This window comes from Carassius carassius, chromosome 5, assembly GCF_963082965.1.
Source record: "Carassius carassius chromosome 5, fCarCar2.1, whole genome shotgun sequence".
Taxonomy (NCBI): domain Eukaryota; kingdom Metazoa; phylum Chordata; class Actinopteri; order Cypriniformes; family Cyprinidae; genus Carassius; species Carassius carassius.
This window is the reverse complement of record NC_081759.1, coordinates 33,345,649-33,361,746: the sequence shown is the minus strand read 5'-3', so window position 1 is coordinate 33,361,746 and position 16,098 is coordinate 33,345,649. Positions and strand designations below refer to the sequence as shown.

Genomic DNA, 16,098 nt, shown 5'->3' with positions numbered 1-16,098 from the left:
AAGAGCTGAATCACAAAGGTCATATGACTCTAATGACTCTAGCCAATGCAAACAGTAGTCCTGTTACTACATCCCTGTGTGTAAACAGACAATCCCTCTATTAGAGAGCCATGTGACTCGGGAGAGAATGTGATGAAATATACCTCAAATTATATCCACCGTTCAAAGAGACTGAAAAGCCTGACCCAAATGGACAGGCTCTGAGATATTGTTTGCATTTCTTTATGAGACAAAGCCTCTTTCAAATATTTGACTGAGTCGCTTCTCACTGTTTAGGATTAAATGACATCTGATTTCCCCAACTGCTCCCCTCAAACTACCAGATTTTCAGAGCACTATCAGAATAAGTACAGCAGTCGAATATTGAGTCTGGAGGTTCATTTTACATGCACGCACACACAGTGTTACACAAGAGCAAACAGACACAGTGAGGTGATCCGAGGACAACTGAAAACAGAGGAGACTACAGAAATAATTATTCCCTGGCTGTATGTCTCTGAGCACAGTGTTATTTAACCTGCCTCGGCCTCTTTACATCACTATGAGTGGATTCTGACATATTGCTGGGAATAAAATGTCTTATAACAGCTATCTATGTGATTTTAAAGGATAAGGCCTTGCCTCAAAGAATAAATTACAGGGGCTTTATCATTAACACTAAATAGTCCCCTACCTGCACCAACAGCTCAAGACAGATCCATGAAATCACGTCTGGCCTGGTTTAAAGCATTTCCTTTTGAAACAAGTAATGTATCTGCTAAAATTATTTAAAAACAGCTGCATTAAATATCTGGTGGTGGTAGAGATGTTAACATCCCAAAGCTATGCATCCCAAAGCTATGCATCCCAAATCGATTTCATATATCGCTACCTATAATTTCCTGTCTCTCTACACTATGATGGTCAACAAAAAAGGAAAAGATCTTATAATTAAAAATAATTAAATAAACATAAGCGTTTTTAACAAAATAAATAATAATAATAATAGACAAATCCCTTATATAAGACCCCTTTTTTCTGGAATATTTCATTTATCTTCTGGGTTTAAACCTCACAGCAACAATTTTACAATTATCTAAAAGTAGCACAATGGTGATTCTTCAAAAATAAGAAAAGCCAAAACACAATGAAAGCTGCATCAAAAGGCTGATTTATGCTGATTCAAATGTTCTGAAATATCCTAGAGACCCGCATAAATTCTGATAAACAGAAAATCCATTTCTTCCATTATCATTTCTTTAAGGAAAGTGCCTCAGTTGCAGGTTTTGTTAGAGTAAACAAAACCCATGCTTGGCCATTCCCACAAGAGCTAAGACTCCCTGTGCTCTCGCGATTCAGATGTTAGCTGTGAAGATAACAAAGGGACACCTGCTTGAGACGCTAGTAGCAGTGCAGATGATACAGAGAGAGCAAGTGAGGAAGAGCTCTGTTAATTGGTTGGTATTTAAATTAAACCCCTTCTTCCAAACTAACACCCTGCTCTCACTCATAAAACGCACTGACACTTGTCAGACTGAAGCCCCAACTGTGTCTCAGTGATGTGCCTCAACAGGAGGCAGAGACAGCACGTCTATAAGCCTCTACAACCATTCTCAGATGAAACCTCAAAGGTTTTTACACAGACAAACCCCTCCAAACAAAACACTTTATTTCAGCTGCTGAATCACAGGGGTAAAGACTTGTTTATTGATACTTAATTTCACAAAGGACTGAATGCGTATAAACTGCTGTCTCTACTCAAAAGTACTTAAAGAGACACTACCTGTTAGTATTGATCTGATCAGGACAACATTGGAAGCAGGATTCCAATTTTTTGTTATTTATGGAAGCCCTTTTATGCCACTGAATAAAAAACAAATAAGGTAATTACAACTTTTTAATCTCACAATTACCATACAAAATTTTTTTGCAGAATTGTGTGATACAAACTTGCATACACTTCTGATGACATGAAGTCAACACAGCATGATATAAACTCGCAATTGCAAGGACCACCTCAGAATTGCAAGTCAAACTCACAATTCTGAAAACATGTCAGTCTTTACAATTGACACGTCACAATTGCAAGTTCATATCTAAATTCTGAGAAAGAATTGCAAAGAATTGCAAAAAAAGGTGAGAATTACAAAAGAGAAAAGTAAGAATCGTAATATATACAAACTCGCATTTGTGAGAAAAAAGTTGACTTGATTTCTCACAATTGCAAGTTTATATAAAACAGTTCTAAAAAAAAGTAAGTTTACATCTCACAGTTCAAACATCATTTCTCAGAATTGAGTTTTATATCTCACAATTCTGACTTTATAACTCACAATTGTGAGTTTATATCTCACAATTCTAAGAAAAAAAGGTCAGAATTGAAAGATTGTATTACGCAAAACTCGAAATTGTGAGACAAAAACTTGCAGTTACTATTTTATGTTTATTCAGTGGCGGAAACAGGCTTCCATAGATGTTGGTTCTAAATCAGAAATAATTTTTGGTTATTGGTATTGACCAAAGTCGCTATATAAATATGTGTGTATTGCATGTAACTAATTTTTACTATTTAAATAAAAATGTTTTTAGCGTGTATTTGTGTGTGGTAGTGTTGTCACGGTACCAAAATTTCAGTATTCGGTACCGATACCAGTGAAAATCCACGGTTCTCGGTACCAATTTCGGTACCGAAGCAAAACACAAAAATATGCTAATTTAAAAAAAAAACTTTTTAGCACTAAAAATAAAACCAATGCCATTCTTTATACTTATTTACAATTGTGTTTAAAGTTTTTCTACAAGTTATATAATTATGAAAAACAGTAAACAAGTTTCACCCAAATTTAATTTGTCTTTTAATTTATGAAATTTAAACATTTTATTTCTGGTAAATAAAGGGGATTTTCTATTAAAATTAAAACGTAAGAAATATTGTGATTTATTTCTTTAAAAAATAAAGTTTTATAAATTTTTCCAACAGTAGTAGCAGTATCACATACATTATACTAAATAATAGTAATATTTCTAGCACAATGCCTTTATGTAAAAATTTACTTTTAGGCCTAATGAATGCATATTTGTCATTTTAACTGAACTTAAAACTGGTGGTGATGCTTAAGATATTTTTGGTCATTGATGGTTTCTGTAAAAAAATAGTAATAGATCATATTAATTATTATTCATATTAATTATTATTAAAAGATAATACTACTACTAATTCTACTATCATACTAATGTATATCCAATGCACTATGAATTGATGAGCTGGTGGGTTCATGAATATTAATCACGTTGTCTGCGTTCGGTCAAACTGATTTGCTGAAATCAAAACAGGGACGGTACTAAATCAGCGCCAGCCAATGACATTGCCATTTGCGCATTAGCTCCGCCCACTACCGGAGAAACCGGTATGTCTTCTGCTTGTTCAAAAATGAATATGAATAATTCTAAACCATTACAGGAACCATTACAGGACCATTACAGGAAAAGACAATAAAGAATAGTTTACATATAGCGTGTCGATTCAGCGTGGTAAGACTCTCTCTCTCTCTCTCTTTTGCATGTGTGAGAAACTGAAAAGATCGCTTGATGGAGAGAGAACGTACTCGGTTACTAAACGTAACCTCGGTTCTCTCTAGAAGAGCGAACGAGTACTGCGTCTTAGCTAAGACGCTACGGGAAAAGTCTCTTTTCACGAAATACTGAAGCAAAAAATTATCCTTAATTTTGTATTTTTGTAAAGCGCATTTGCAGCAGTACACAGCCATAGGCGAGACGGCTCGTTCGCTCATTGGCTTGTTCTGCGGCAACTGCACAGCCTATCGAGCGCGGGCTGATGCAACATCAGACCAATAAGGGCGCTTCGCGCCCTTCTTGCCACTTCCCGCCGAAACGGGTGTGGCCCAACCTATAAAAGGAGCTCGAAAAGGCTGACTCACCTGATTTATTTCATCGCCGAAGCGAACCAGAGTGAATCGTACGCACGGCAGAGAACGCAGTACTCGTTCGCTCTTCTAGAGAGAACCGAGGTTACGTTTAGTAACCGAGTACGTTCTCTTACGAGAGCTCTCTCGTACTGCGTCTTAGCTAAGACGCTACGGGAACCCGATGTAAAACGCCGTGCGCGCAGGGATCACACACCGATAAACCTGAAGCAACGCCCAGGATTTACAGTGCACAGTCACCTGAGGGACTCACAGAGAGTCCGGGACAGAAAAAAGGGGGAAAAACCCTCCGTCCCATATCTAGCAGCATCCGTAGATGCGGCAATATGACATCACACAGCAGAGGCAAGGCCTGACCAATGTGGCAATGCGGGTCTTACGCAATACTGCCCATATAACAGTCGGCAGCGCTTAGCGCTCATGAATTCAGAATTCCCCTCAGGGCCCTGATTCTTCTATACCGACAGCAGCCTTGCTTGCAAGGCGGGAACCTCCAGGTTATAGAACCTGATAAATGTAGACGGCGAGGCCCAACCCGCCGCCATACATATATCCTGCAAGGAGATCCCAGTAGACCACGCCCACGACGAGGCGACGCCTCTTGTGGAGTGTGCTCTGACGCCCAACGGGCACTGAAGGCCCCTGGAAGCGTAAGCTAACGCTATGGCGTCAACTATCCATCTGGATAGAGTCTGTCTCGAAACAGCCATTCCTTTGGAACGTCCACCGAACGAGACAAATAGCTGCTCCGTCTGCCGAGAGGCAGCAGAGCGAGACACATAAGCTCTTAAAACCCTGACAGGGCAAAGAAGACTCGAGTCTCCATCCTCCCCTGACACCGGCAGGGCAGACAGGGCAATAACCTGAGCCCGAAACGGTGTGTTGAGGGATTTCGGCACATAACCGTGCCTAGGTTTGAGTATGACCCTTGAGTCATTGGGCCCAAACTCCAAGCACGACTGGCTCACCGAGAGCGCGTGCAAATCACCCACATGCTTCACAGAAGCGAGAGCCAACAAGAATACTGTCTTGAACGACAGATGCTGAAGGCTAACCGATTGGATAGGCTCAAAAGGGGGACCCTTCAAGGCCTCCAAAACCGCCGCGAGGTCCCACATAGGGACTGACGGATGTCTGGGAGGATTCAGCCTCCTAGCTCCTCTGAGGAACCGGATGACTAAATCGTTCCTTCCTATTGACTGACCGGACGCCGTTTCAGAAAACGCCGCGATGGCCGCCACATAAACTTTGAGCGTGGATGGGGCTCTGCCCTTATCCAACAGCTCCTGTAGGAAGGAGAGGACCTCCGTCACCTCACAACTAAGGGGTGAATAACCTCGAGCTGTGCACCAGCTGGAGAACACCGACCACTTCGAGGCATACAGACGTCGTGTCGACGGAGCTCTAGCCTGAGTGATGGTATTTAGCACTCCCCCTGCGAGATCAGCGGGTAACCGTTGAGTGCCCATACATGGAGGGACCACAACTCCGGTCGAGGGTGCCAAATCGAGCCCCTGGCCTGCGAGAGGAGATCTCTCCTCAACGGTACCGGCCATGGGGCGACATCTGCTAATTGCATCAAATCTGGGAGCCATGGATGGTTCTTCCAAAGAGGTGCCACAAGCAGTATTGAACATCTCGTTTCTCTCACCCGTTCTATCACCTGCGGAAGGAGGGAGACGGGAGGGAACGCATAAAGCGGGCAGCACGGCCATTTCCGTGACAGCGCGCTTTCGTTCTTGGAAAAGAATGTGGGGCAGTGAGCGTTTCCGTGGGACGCAAAGAGGTCCACCTCCGCCATGCCAAATCTCTCCCACAACAGCCGAACTGTTTGCGGGTGTAGAGACCATTCTCCCGTAGGGACATTGCCTCTGGACAGCCTGTCTGGACCCAGATTCTGCAGTCCAGGCACATGCACCGCTCTCAGCGAGCGCACGTTGCGTTGAGCCCAAATCAGGAGGCGTTCCGTCAGCCTGTACAGGTTTCGGGACCCGAGACCGCCCTGGCGATTTATGTAGGACACCACGGACATGTTGTCCGAACGGACTACGACGTGGTGATCCTTGATATGGGGACAAAAGCGCGTCAGCGCATTCTCCACTGCCAGCATTTCCAGGCAGTTGATATGATGGAGCTTTTCCCGTTCTGACCATAGGCCAAAGGACGGTCTGCCTTCGAGCAGCGCTCCCCATCCCGAAGTGGAGGCGTCCGTCGACACCATTTTCACACTCGGGGAAGTCCCCAGGCTTACACCTGATCGGTACCAGCCGTTCGCTGTCCAAGGTGCTAGAGCCGCAACACAGCTCTGATCGACCTTGAAATGCAGCCGGCCAGACGCCCACGCTCTGCGCGGCACCCGAGCCTTCAGCCAGAACTGCAGGGGGCGCATGCGGAGCAGGCCCAGCCGCAGAACCGGAGATGCTGAGGCCATGAAACCCAGCATCTTTTGACAGTGTTTGAGCGACACAGTCGCGCCACAGCGGAAAGAACTCGCTGCACGCTGAATGCCCATCGCGCGCTGTGGTGACAGCCGCGCCGTCATGGAACACGAGTTCAGAACTATACCCAGAAACAGGATCGTCTGACTGGGGTTCAGCGACCTCTTCACCCAATTGACACTGAGGCCGAGCTTCTCGAGGTGATCGAGTAAAACGGCTCTGTGGTCCATGAGCTCCGCTCATGATCGGGCCAGAACCAGCCAGTCGTCCAAATAATTCAGCACTCGTGTGCCTCTGAGTCTAAGAGGAGCGAGCGCTGCATCCATGCACCTCGTAAGCGTACGAGGAGCTACGGACAAGCCGAATGGCAGGACTGCAAACTGGTATGCCTGGCCCTCGAAGGCGAATCTCAAATATCGCCTGTGGTTTGACGCTATCTGTATTTGAAAATACGCGTCCTTCAGATCTATTGACATGAACCAGTCTCCTCTGCAAATCTGCGCGAGGAGCTTCCTGGTCGTGAACATTTTGAAACTGTGTTTCATCAATGCCTGTTCAGCTGTCTTAGATCCAGTATGGGCCGGAGACCCCCGTCTCTCTTGGGCACCAGAAAGTATCTGCTGTACAGCCCCCCCTCGCTTTGAGACACAGGCTCTACAGCCCCTTTGCTCAACAGTTTTGATATTTCGGCCCGAAGTATGTGTGCTACTTCTGTTTTGACCGTAGTTTCGACGCGCGCTGAAAAGCACGGTGGGCGTCGAGAAAACTGTAGCGAGTAGCCTCTCTTTATAATGCCTAGCACCCAATCCGAAACCCCTGGAAGCACTGACCATGCATCTGCATGAATGGCTAAGGGCTGGATGCGAAACGCGCTCTGTTGACTGGGCAACGGCGGCGCTCGAGTGTGCTGCGCATCTGAGGCGGGGAGCGCGCTGATCACAGCGGGCAGATCGCTCTTCCTCGACCCCGTTCCGGCGCTTAACCGACTGGAGGGAGGCTGAGCGGGTCCCGTGGGACTCGATATATCTGCGAGTAACCGTGGGCTGCATGTGTGCACTTTTACCACTTTCAACTCGCTGTCTGCCTGTGCAGAATGTACGTGCACGGGTCTCATTTTTACAGAAGCCCCGCGCCGTATGTGACATAGTGTATGTGGGCACTGGGAAGTGGGCACGTTTACTATGCGGCGCGCTCGACCGATCTGTGTCGATCTTATGTGCGCTAGCCCTGTGTGCAGGGCTGTGCTTACATGTGGAGATGGGCACTGGGTAGTGGGCATCGTCACTGCATTTATAGCACCATCGGCCGTGGCCGGACGAGCATGCACGGGTTTCGTTTTTACAGAAACCACATGACGTGTGTGACATAGTAATTGTGGGCACTGAGGGGTGGGCACGTTTACTATGCAGTGTGCGCGACCGACTTGAGTCGAGATTATGGGCGCAGGCCCTGTGTGCAGGGCTATGCTTACATGTGGAGATGGGCACTGAGGAGTGGGCATCGTCACTACATTTATAGCACCATCGGCCGTGGCCGGACGAACGTGCACGGGTTTCATTTTTACAGAAACCACATGACGCGTGTGACATAGTGATTGTGGGCACTGAGGAGTGGGCACGTCTACTATGTAGTGCGCGTGATCGACTTGAGTCGCTTTTATAGGCGCGAGCCCTGTGTGAAGGGCTGTGCTTATATGCGGAGATGGGCACTGAGCAGTGGGCATCGTCACTACATTTATAGCACCATCGGCCGTGGCCGGGACACCAGAAATTACACCTTTTTCGGGAAATATCTGGGTAGCCGTGATAACGGTTTTCGTGTGCAGGCAAGCGGGCAACCGTACAGGCTTGCGCATTGCAAACAACGCTGAAACAGTCACAATCTCTGGAAACTGAAACAGCGGTGCGCTTCGGTGACAGCCCGGCCGCAGCGGAACTCGTACACCGGCGCTTCGATGAAGCAGCCATCGTGTGTAGTGCCGACGCAGCGTCATGCAGCATGCGTAGATGGCTTTCCCAGGATGGCTTCGGGGCTCCCGGCCTCACCGTAATCCTCTGCCACGGTCCCCGCGGCGCGGGGCGACGGCCAGTAGAGCGAGAACGGGGGTCTCGAGCTGCGTTGCTGAAGCTGTTGTGATAACGGCTTTTGTGTGCAGGCAAGCGGGCAACTGTGCAGGCTTGCGCATTGCAGAAAACGCTGAGACAGTCACAATTCCTGGAACTGAAACAGCGGCGCGCTTGGGTGAGAGCTCGGCCACAGCGGAACTCGTACACCTGCGCTTCGATGAAGCAGCCATCGTTAGTAGTGCCGACGCAGCGTCACACAGGAGGCTTTAGATGGCAACACCGCTTTTGCCGCCGTCCAGCAGAGGGCGGACAAAGGTGCGTCGCTATCGCCTGTTCCACCGGCGGAAGTGAGTTGTAGTTCCTGTTTTTAGCATCATCAGTGTGGAGAATGCTAGTGAGACAGACGAACGAGTTCGTGCTGAATATGGAGCGTTCCAAGCCTTCGCCACCTCTTCGTGAAGCTCAGGAAGAAATGAGGCGGGCTTTGAGAAGTACGCTTATCCGAAAGGGAAATACCATCCAGCCGGGAACGAGAGGGGGGGGGCGCTGGTGCAAACCACTCGCGGCCGAGACACATCGCGGCCAACACGAGCATTCGCCCCGGCTCCTTCTCGATGTCAGCTCGTCTGCTGGGCTTCTGAGCAGAAGGCGCGAGATCCTCGGAGCTCGCCCAGCCATCACTGCCCGAAGCCATCAGAGAGCGTGTGTCCTCTTCCCCCGACGCGGCCCTGAGATCGACTTCCTCGGACGACGCGCCGGCAAACAGCGGGCGCTGCCCACCGGGAAGCGATGCAGGGGGGGGCCGGTGAAGCAGGGCGAACCGGCGAGCTCGGTTGAGCTGAAGACGGTTCCGGAATCCGCTGGAAGCGATGCTTTTACGGCGCCTCAGCGCAGCGGAGAATGCAGGCTCAGAGAAAAAGGCCAGGCGAGTCCTCAGAGTCACCATGGCAACAGCTCGCAGTGGGGGCATCCGCCGTCAGCGAGCGAGCGCTGCATGATCTTCACCCAGGCAGGAGACACAGATGACGTACCGGTCTCCCTCGCTGAGTGGGGCTCTGACGAGCCGCAGGAAGGCATCTTAAAAAAGACGCGAGCTCTTTTACGAGTGTGTGTCGCAGGGCGAACACACACACACACATAAAGAACAGCTTGTATATAACAGGATTGAAAGGATATAGGCGCCGGATAGCGCAGCAGGAACGGCAATGGAAGGCGGCGATGCCAGCAGCTTCAGAATGGCTCGTCCTGCTGATGTGCTTTCTCAGACGGCGCTTGCTTCCTCCGTGATCCAGCGATGCGTGAGCTTCGCTGAAGAGATGAAAAATCAGGTGAGTCAGCCTTTTCGAGCTCCTTTTATAGGTTGGGCCACACCCGTTTCGGCGGGAAGTGGCAAGAAGGGCGCGAAGCGCCCTTATTGGTCTGATGTTGCATCAGCCCGCGCTCGATAGGCTGTGCAGTTGCCGCAGAACAAGCCAATGAGCGAACGAGCCGTCTCGCCTATGGCTGTGTACTGCTGCAAATGCGCTTTACAAAAATACAAAATTAAGGATAATTTTTTGCTTCAGTATTTCGTGAAAAGAGACTTTTCCCGTAGCGTCTTAGCTAAGACGCAGTACGAGAGAGCTCTCGTAAGAGAACTCTGAAGCTCAGATGCTGAAATTAATGCAAGCGTCATGCGCTTCAGTCTATGTAGTAAACAAACCCGCACGTCTCTGCCATTCATTAATTCACACAGGGACGCGCAGAACACGGATTCATATTTCAAACAACTTTTGCGTCTTAACATTTACAGATACTGGTCCATATGGAGATTTGATTTGATTAATTTATGCTAACTTTGACAAATTCTATGACTGTCCATATTAAAATGTAAGTTTCATTTTCATGACTGGATTTTGAGATTCCGTCCTCATTTTCATGAGGCAAATCATAGCGCTGAACCGGGTTTGAACGGGACCTCGGTACTACCGGTACTTAAAGAAACCTAGGACCGTCACATTTAAATTTTTTTAGTACTGACTTGGTACCGAAGTACCGGGTCTTTTGACAACACTAGTGTGTGGTAAATCAAAAATCAACTCTGTTAGGAGAATCAGGGACTGCCATTGGAATGAACTACTAAACATTGCTATCAAGACAACCTAAATCCTTATTTGAATATCATCAGAGATGATGAGTAGCAACAGTGGGAGAGCTTATTCAATATGCGCCAAGTCCATAATGCAAAATTCCCGACTGTTCAATCCCACACCTCTTGACCTGGCCTATGTGCTAAAAGATGCAGAACTAGGCCATCAAACAGATCACAACATGATACAGTACATACAGCAGAGAAAATCTACTCAGAGATCAATCACAACAAAGCCTCTTGTTTTTAAAACCCTGACAACTTGTCAAGCATTTCAAAGTCTTCATCAGTTAATGACATTGCCACATTTATGTCAGCATCAAGGGAGGATTGCAACACCCTGAATGTCTAAAATACTGTCTACCTTCAAGCAAATTACTTTAGTCACCCACAGGAACACACTAGTATTGACAGGAAAAGGTCCTCTGTGGCAACCACAGAAACCCAATCTACTCCCAGAGAATCGAGAGAGGGGAAATCAGGATATTGCTTTAAGAAGTGCAACTACTGCAAAATCTATTTTTTTCAACAGGAAGGTGGAATATACACAGTGTAGGCTGTTACACAATGCAGTGAATGAGATCAATATATATATAAATAAATATATATATATATATATATATATATATATATATATATATATATACAACATCTTTACCACATACAGCTGGACACAAGGGGAGCTGGAACTAGATGAAAGAAGAAAGACATTTTTTGAGGGAACATGACTCAATCACGCCCCAGACTGCAGCAATTAAACAGGACAAAGCAAAAGCGAAAGCTCCGGACAGATGGTGTTTAAAATTTGAGTTTGCTTCTTGACGTTGTGCTAGAAGCAGCAGGATATTCCATACCACCTACACAGCCCTCAACAGATGGAGGAGTGAAATATAATGTAAGCACATAGGCTATATTGCATGAAAAGCAGGCGATTCTAAATCAAGGGTCTTAAACTGACACTAGTTTAATACGGACCCTCAAGCATTCATAGTCCATCCTTAAATCCAGTGTGAAAATCAGTTGTTTCAGCTTTTGCATTTTGGTTTGCCATTTAATGTTGTCTTATACCATTCTTAAATGATTCCTTCACAGCAGCCAAGTGTATTAACATAATATCATTTTTTAATATGTCTTAATAAAAGCCTAGTAGACAATAAAAACAAACCTCACATTCGCCCCCAAAAAATAAAAATAAAAAAGTCTGTCAAACTGCCAACTGTATAACCGAGCCAATTACTGAATAATCATTTTGTAGAAAAATTTGCATTTGTCATTAAGGTTGAACTGAGTTTGACACTCTCAATAATTCTCATTCCGACTTTTTGATAATAAAAAAAAAATCATTAAATCTCACCTTGTGATTTCAACAATAACTACATACAAAGATTATTCAAATTTGAAGAAATCATAATTTCAACATTTAATTTTTTTTTTAAATATAAAATATAAGATTACATTATGTATTATAATTATATATATATATATATATATATATATATATATATATATACATACATACATACTACTACAACTTTTGTAGTAGAGCTCTAAAAATAAATAAATAAAAAAGATGCAAAAGATAACAGAAACAGAAGAAAACAGATTTTGAAGAACATAAAAGCAGTGTCTGCTTTCTTGCAATGCACTGTTGGATGCTTGTATCTCATGCATCATACATCTCAGGCTAAATTTTTATCGATAAAAATTCTTAGCTATCACACCACGTAATGTCTACTAACAAAAGCTCATCAGTCTTGCTACTTCCAAACACAATACATTTCCTTAACTTAATATCCAAAGCCCTCCTCAGGACCCTTTCTATGGGGGCCCAGAGAAACTCAAGGCTGTAAACATAATCGTCCTCCAGGGAACCCATGCAGCTCATTAAGAGCGATTGATCTGAGCAGGAAACCCCAGCGGCCATTCGGTTCATCGCAGCATCAACAGCAGCATGATCCCTGGCCATCACCACACCCCTCACCCGCTAAAACCGGTTGGAGCGAGAAAGGAGGGAAAGAAGGAGTGCACCACTCTAACACACAGCCATAAAGAGAAGTGGTGTAGCAAAGCCATTCCCTTTCTGTTTGGTTCAATACAGTATTGATCGAGATGTGAACCCAGAGAATCAGATATATTCTCTTATTAGCAAGTCCAAAGATCTTATTGGAGGCACATTAGAGCTGTGAGACGGGATAAAGAAGGGGAATAATACACCTATTTTATTACTATATAACTTTTATTAATTCTATAGTATAAAACATTCAGATAAAACTGTTATTCTGTGTGAAACAATACTGAATGTGATAAAATAAATAATGCAAACATAAACATGAAATTAAAAGACAACATGTAAATAATAAATCTAGTTTGTATTTTATTAAACTGATACTGAATCTACCAAGTGAATCCCCAATAATTTTGTAAGTCAATTGGTTTCTGTTTCTGCAATGTCTGCAGGACAGCCCCACCCACACTCGAAGCTCATTGGGCCAAGTATTCAAAAGCATTTCCATTTGGGATTTACACCTCTGATAATCGAACAGCAGTCTGGGGTTGAAACATAGATCAATAAGTATTGACCGAGACTGATCAAACTGAACTGCTTGTGTTTGCACCCTTTTAAAGTATAATTATTATCAAATCATATCCTGTCACCTTTTAATGAGGCAAATCTGTTACCTGTCAAGGATTTTATGATTTTAGTGATGGACCAGCTTGTATTACCATATATATATTAAAAGCAAAAATGCATTATGATTTATAAAGACACCTTAAAATCTAATTTAAGAGACCCACTTTTATAATGTGACTTCTTTATGCCTGTTATAAACTCCATTGGCTGCCTCAGATGTCTAGAGGCAAATAGACAGCTCTTTATCCTCTGGCTTTCTGCGCAGACTTTTCCGCTGCAGGAACAGAACTGCTTCTACTAAATCTGTTTATTGCAGTGAGATGATGGGCTGACGTAAGCCTCTGTAGATGGACAAAATAAATATCCCTGCCATTAGCCCGAGAAAGGCAGTGCCAGTAACCATACAGGGACCAGCTCCACCGTAACTCCATGCCCATCACGGCACAGTCCCCCGGGATGAGCGCACACCCCTGGGGCCTGGCAACCAGTGGAGCCAGTCGTGTTGTCTCACTTGCTGTCCATTTAAATGACATTGACTCTTCCTATATAAAATGAGTCTTCTGGTTATTCTCCATTGAAATAATGTTATAGATTTAACTACTATAATCTGTTTGTTTTTTTAAAGAACAAAAAATGTATTTATAATTGTCTAACAGTACAAAATTCAAAATACCAGTATAACACCTGTAAAATATCAATATAGAAAATTCCTTCATAAAAATAAAGTACATTGTGCCCTATTTTTATGGATTTTTTTAAATAGCATTTCTAATAATGTTATTTTTATACTTTACATATTTATTTTAATTTTGAAGTTTTTTAATCATTTTTTTGTGTTTTTTTATGATTTTAAAATGTTTATAGCTTTAGTTTCAGTTAACTCTGATGACCCTGCTACACTTAAAAACATATTTGTAAATAAAAATGTTTGTGTATTATTTGCAATTTCTTTGTAAGTGAAATTTACTAGCAATTTCTGAGTGAAATAGTTTCTACACCAATTTTTTTTTTCAGTGTACAAACCAATAATTTAATCAATACTTTGTGAAAATAGCACTGAACTACCCTGTATAAGAAAATATCTTGACTTTTTCAATCACAAATATTGGAAATGACAATGCAATACAACTAAAACAACTGCAATGAAATGAGCATCTGTAAGTTGCACAGTAACAGGAACATCTAAACAAATAAAGCTGAATCCTGTTATTGAATGTTCGCCTCAGTTTCGGAAAAATTTAAAAAACAACCAAAAGTAATACAGGGATATTTGAGGGCAAACAGAAATGCTGACAGCAAGAATCATCTACACCAGATTATAATGCTTTAAATAAGGATCAGAATGTCCCCTCTGTATGCCTTGCTGGAGATGAAGTAGCTTCCTCTCCACCCCATTACACCTCCAAAGTACCAGGCAGTTGTACTACTGGAGCGCAAGCCATATCCCCTGCATCCAGACCCCTGGTCTGACTGCAGGCAAGATTCACAAACATCATTTATCTATGTTCAGGACATCCGCTACACTGCCTGGGTCAAGCAGACCAATTTACTTCTCAACTCAGTTCCACTGAGGTTTTTGTCAACAATAGCACGGAAATGACAAAACAATTGGCCATTTTCTTTTGTGACCGACCATGGCCAAATATTTTATATCTAATGCTTTCCTCTGGTTTAAATTTTTTAATTTACATTCAGATCTTACAGCAATCATTCAAGTGAGTAACAATCTGAAGAATATTTGGACTTACCCTGTCAACACGACAACAAAGTCCATAACATTCCACCCATTGCGGAGGTAGGAGCCTTTATGAAAAGCAAAGCCTAGAGCGATGATCTTGATCCCGGCCTCAAAGCAAAATATTCCGATGAAGTAGGGTTCAGTGTCATCCTGTTACGAGAGAGCAGAGACATGAGTGGGTATTTATACAAAATAAGGCTCAAAATGCAAGTTTACAAATGAAAACTTTGCATAAAGAGAATCCTAAATCTCTCAACTATCATTAAACTGTTTTTCTTCTATAATACACTACAGCAGCACAATACAGAAAAATAAAGTGAATTTAAGGTGGAGAATGGGTAGAATTCAGACACAAAGGATACTCAAATGACAATTAAGTGCAAAATTGCTGTTTAATGAGGGAAAGTCCAACTTACCAGTCGCTTTGACATGGGTGTCTTGTCTAAAGCTGGTAAATGTTGCTCTAAACCCAGTACAATGCAGTTTGCTATAATGGTGGCAAGAATCAAGTACTCAAATGGAGTGATGGTGTTAAGGAAAGAGTCCATGAGATACAAATAGTTGGAATTAATGCACCACAATAATATGATCATCATTCAATTTTGGAAACTAGTGCAGAGGTTAATGAAGAACAGGTGTATCTGTGACGTAATTCACACAGCTCTTGACTGAGCAGTTCGGTGCCTGAGACGAAGAGAGAGTTTTTATCAGTAATTTTGGTTAAAGAGCTACCCATATTTTATTGGACAAATATTTAAAATGTACCCTCCTACAACCCCACTATCAGTTTTCCAAGAGAATTACTGATTAAATGTCTCCCACTTCATCCCAGGTACCTTATGGCTCAGTCAAGAGCTGTGTGAACTGCGTCATTCCTCACAGAGCTGCTGGTTAGTGGGGAGGAGGATAATTATTTCCCGTGGCACTCCTCAAAACACATTTACGTCAGACTAGTAGACTCATTGTAGTCATATGAACATAAGGGGAGCGTCAACAAATAGAGAATTTAATTATTTAGACTTCTTTAGCCCCCCACACCACAGTGATTAGCAATAGTTTTTTTAAACAGCTCCTTGCTTGTTTGTTTGTGACTATGACTACACACAGAAATTTATCACATATTAAACTTTTTGTTGGCATTCTCATTTAAATAATACAGACAAGTTGGACACC

General features: G+C 43.7%; 1 protein-coding gene across 5 annotated transcripts in view; it reads right to left on the bottom strand.

The window, feature by feature from the left end:
• The window catches only part of cacna1ba (calcium channel, voltage-dependent, N type, alpha 1B subunit, a), a 125,328-nt gene extending 109,668 nt beyond the window's left edge, over window positions 1-15,660 (bottom strand). For all 5 annotated transcript variants that reach the window (XM_059550794.1, XM_059550796.1, XM_059550797.1 and 2 more), the window contains exons 1-2: window positions 15,342-15,660; window positions 14,936-15,075 (exon numbers count right to left, since the gene is read on the bottom strand). In XM_059550794.1, the coding sequence (XP_059406777.1) occupies window positions 14,936-15,075; window positions 15,342-15,521 (320 nt within the window). In that variant the 5' untranslated portion in view covers window positions 15,522-15,660. The remainder of the gene's footprint in view (window positions 1-14,935; window positions 15,076-15,341) is intronic.
• Between the last annotated feature and the right edge of the window lie 438 nt (window positions 15,661-16,098).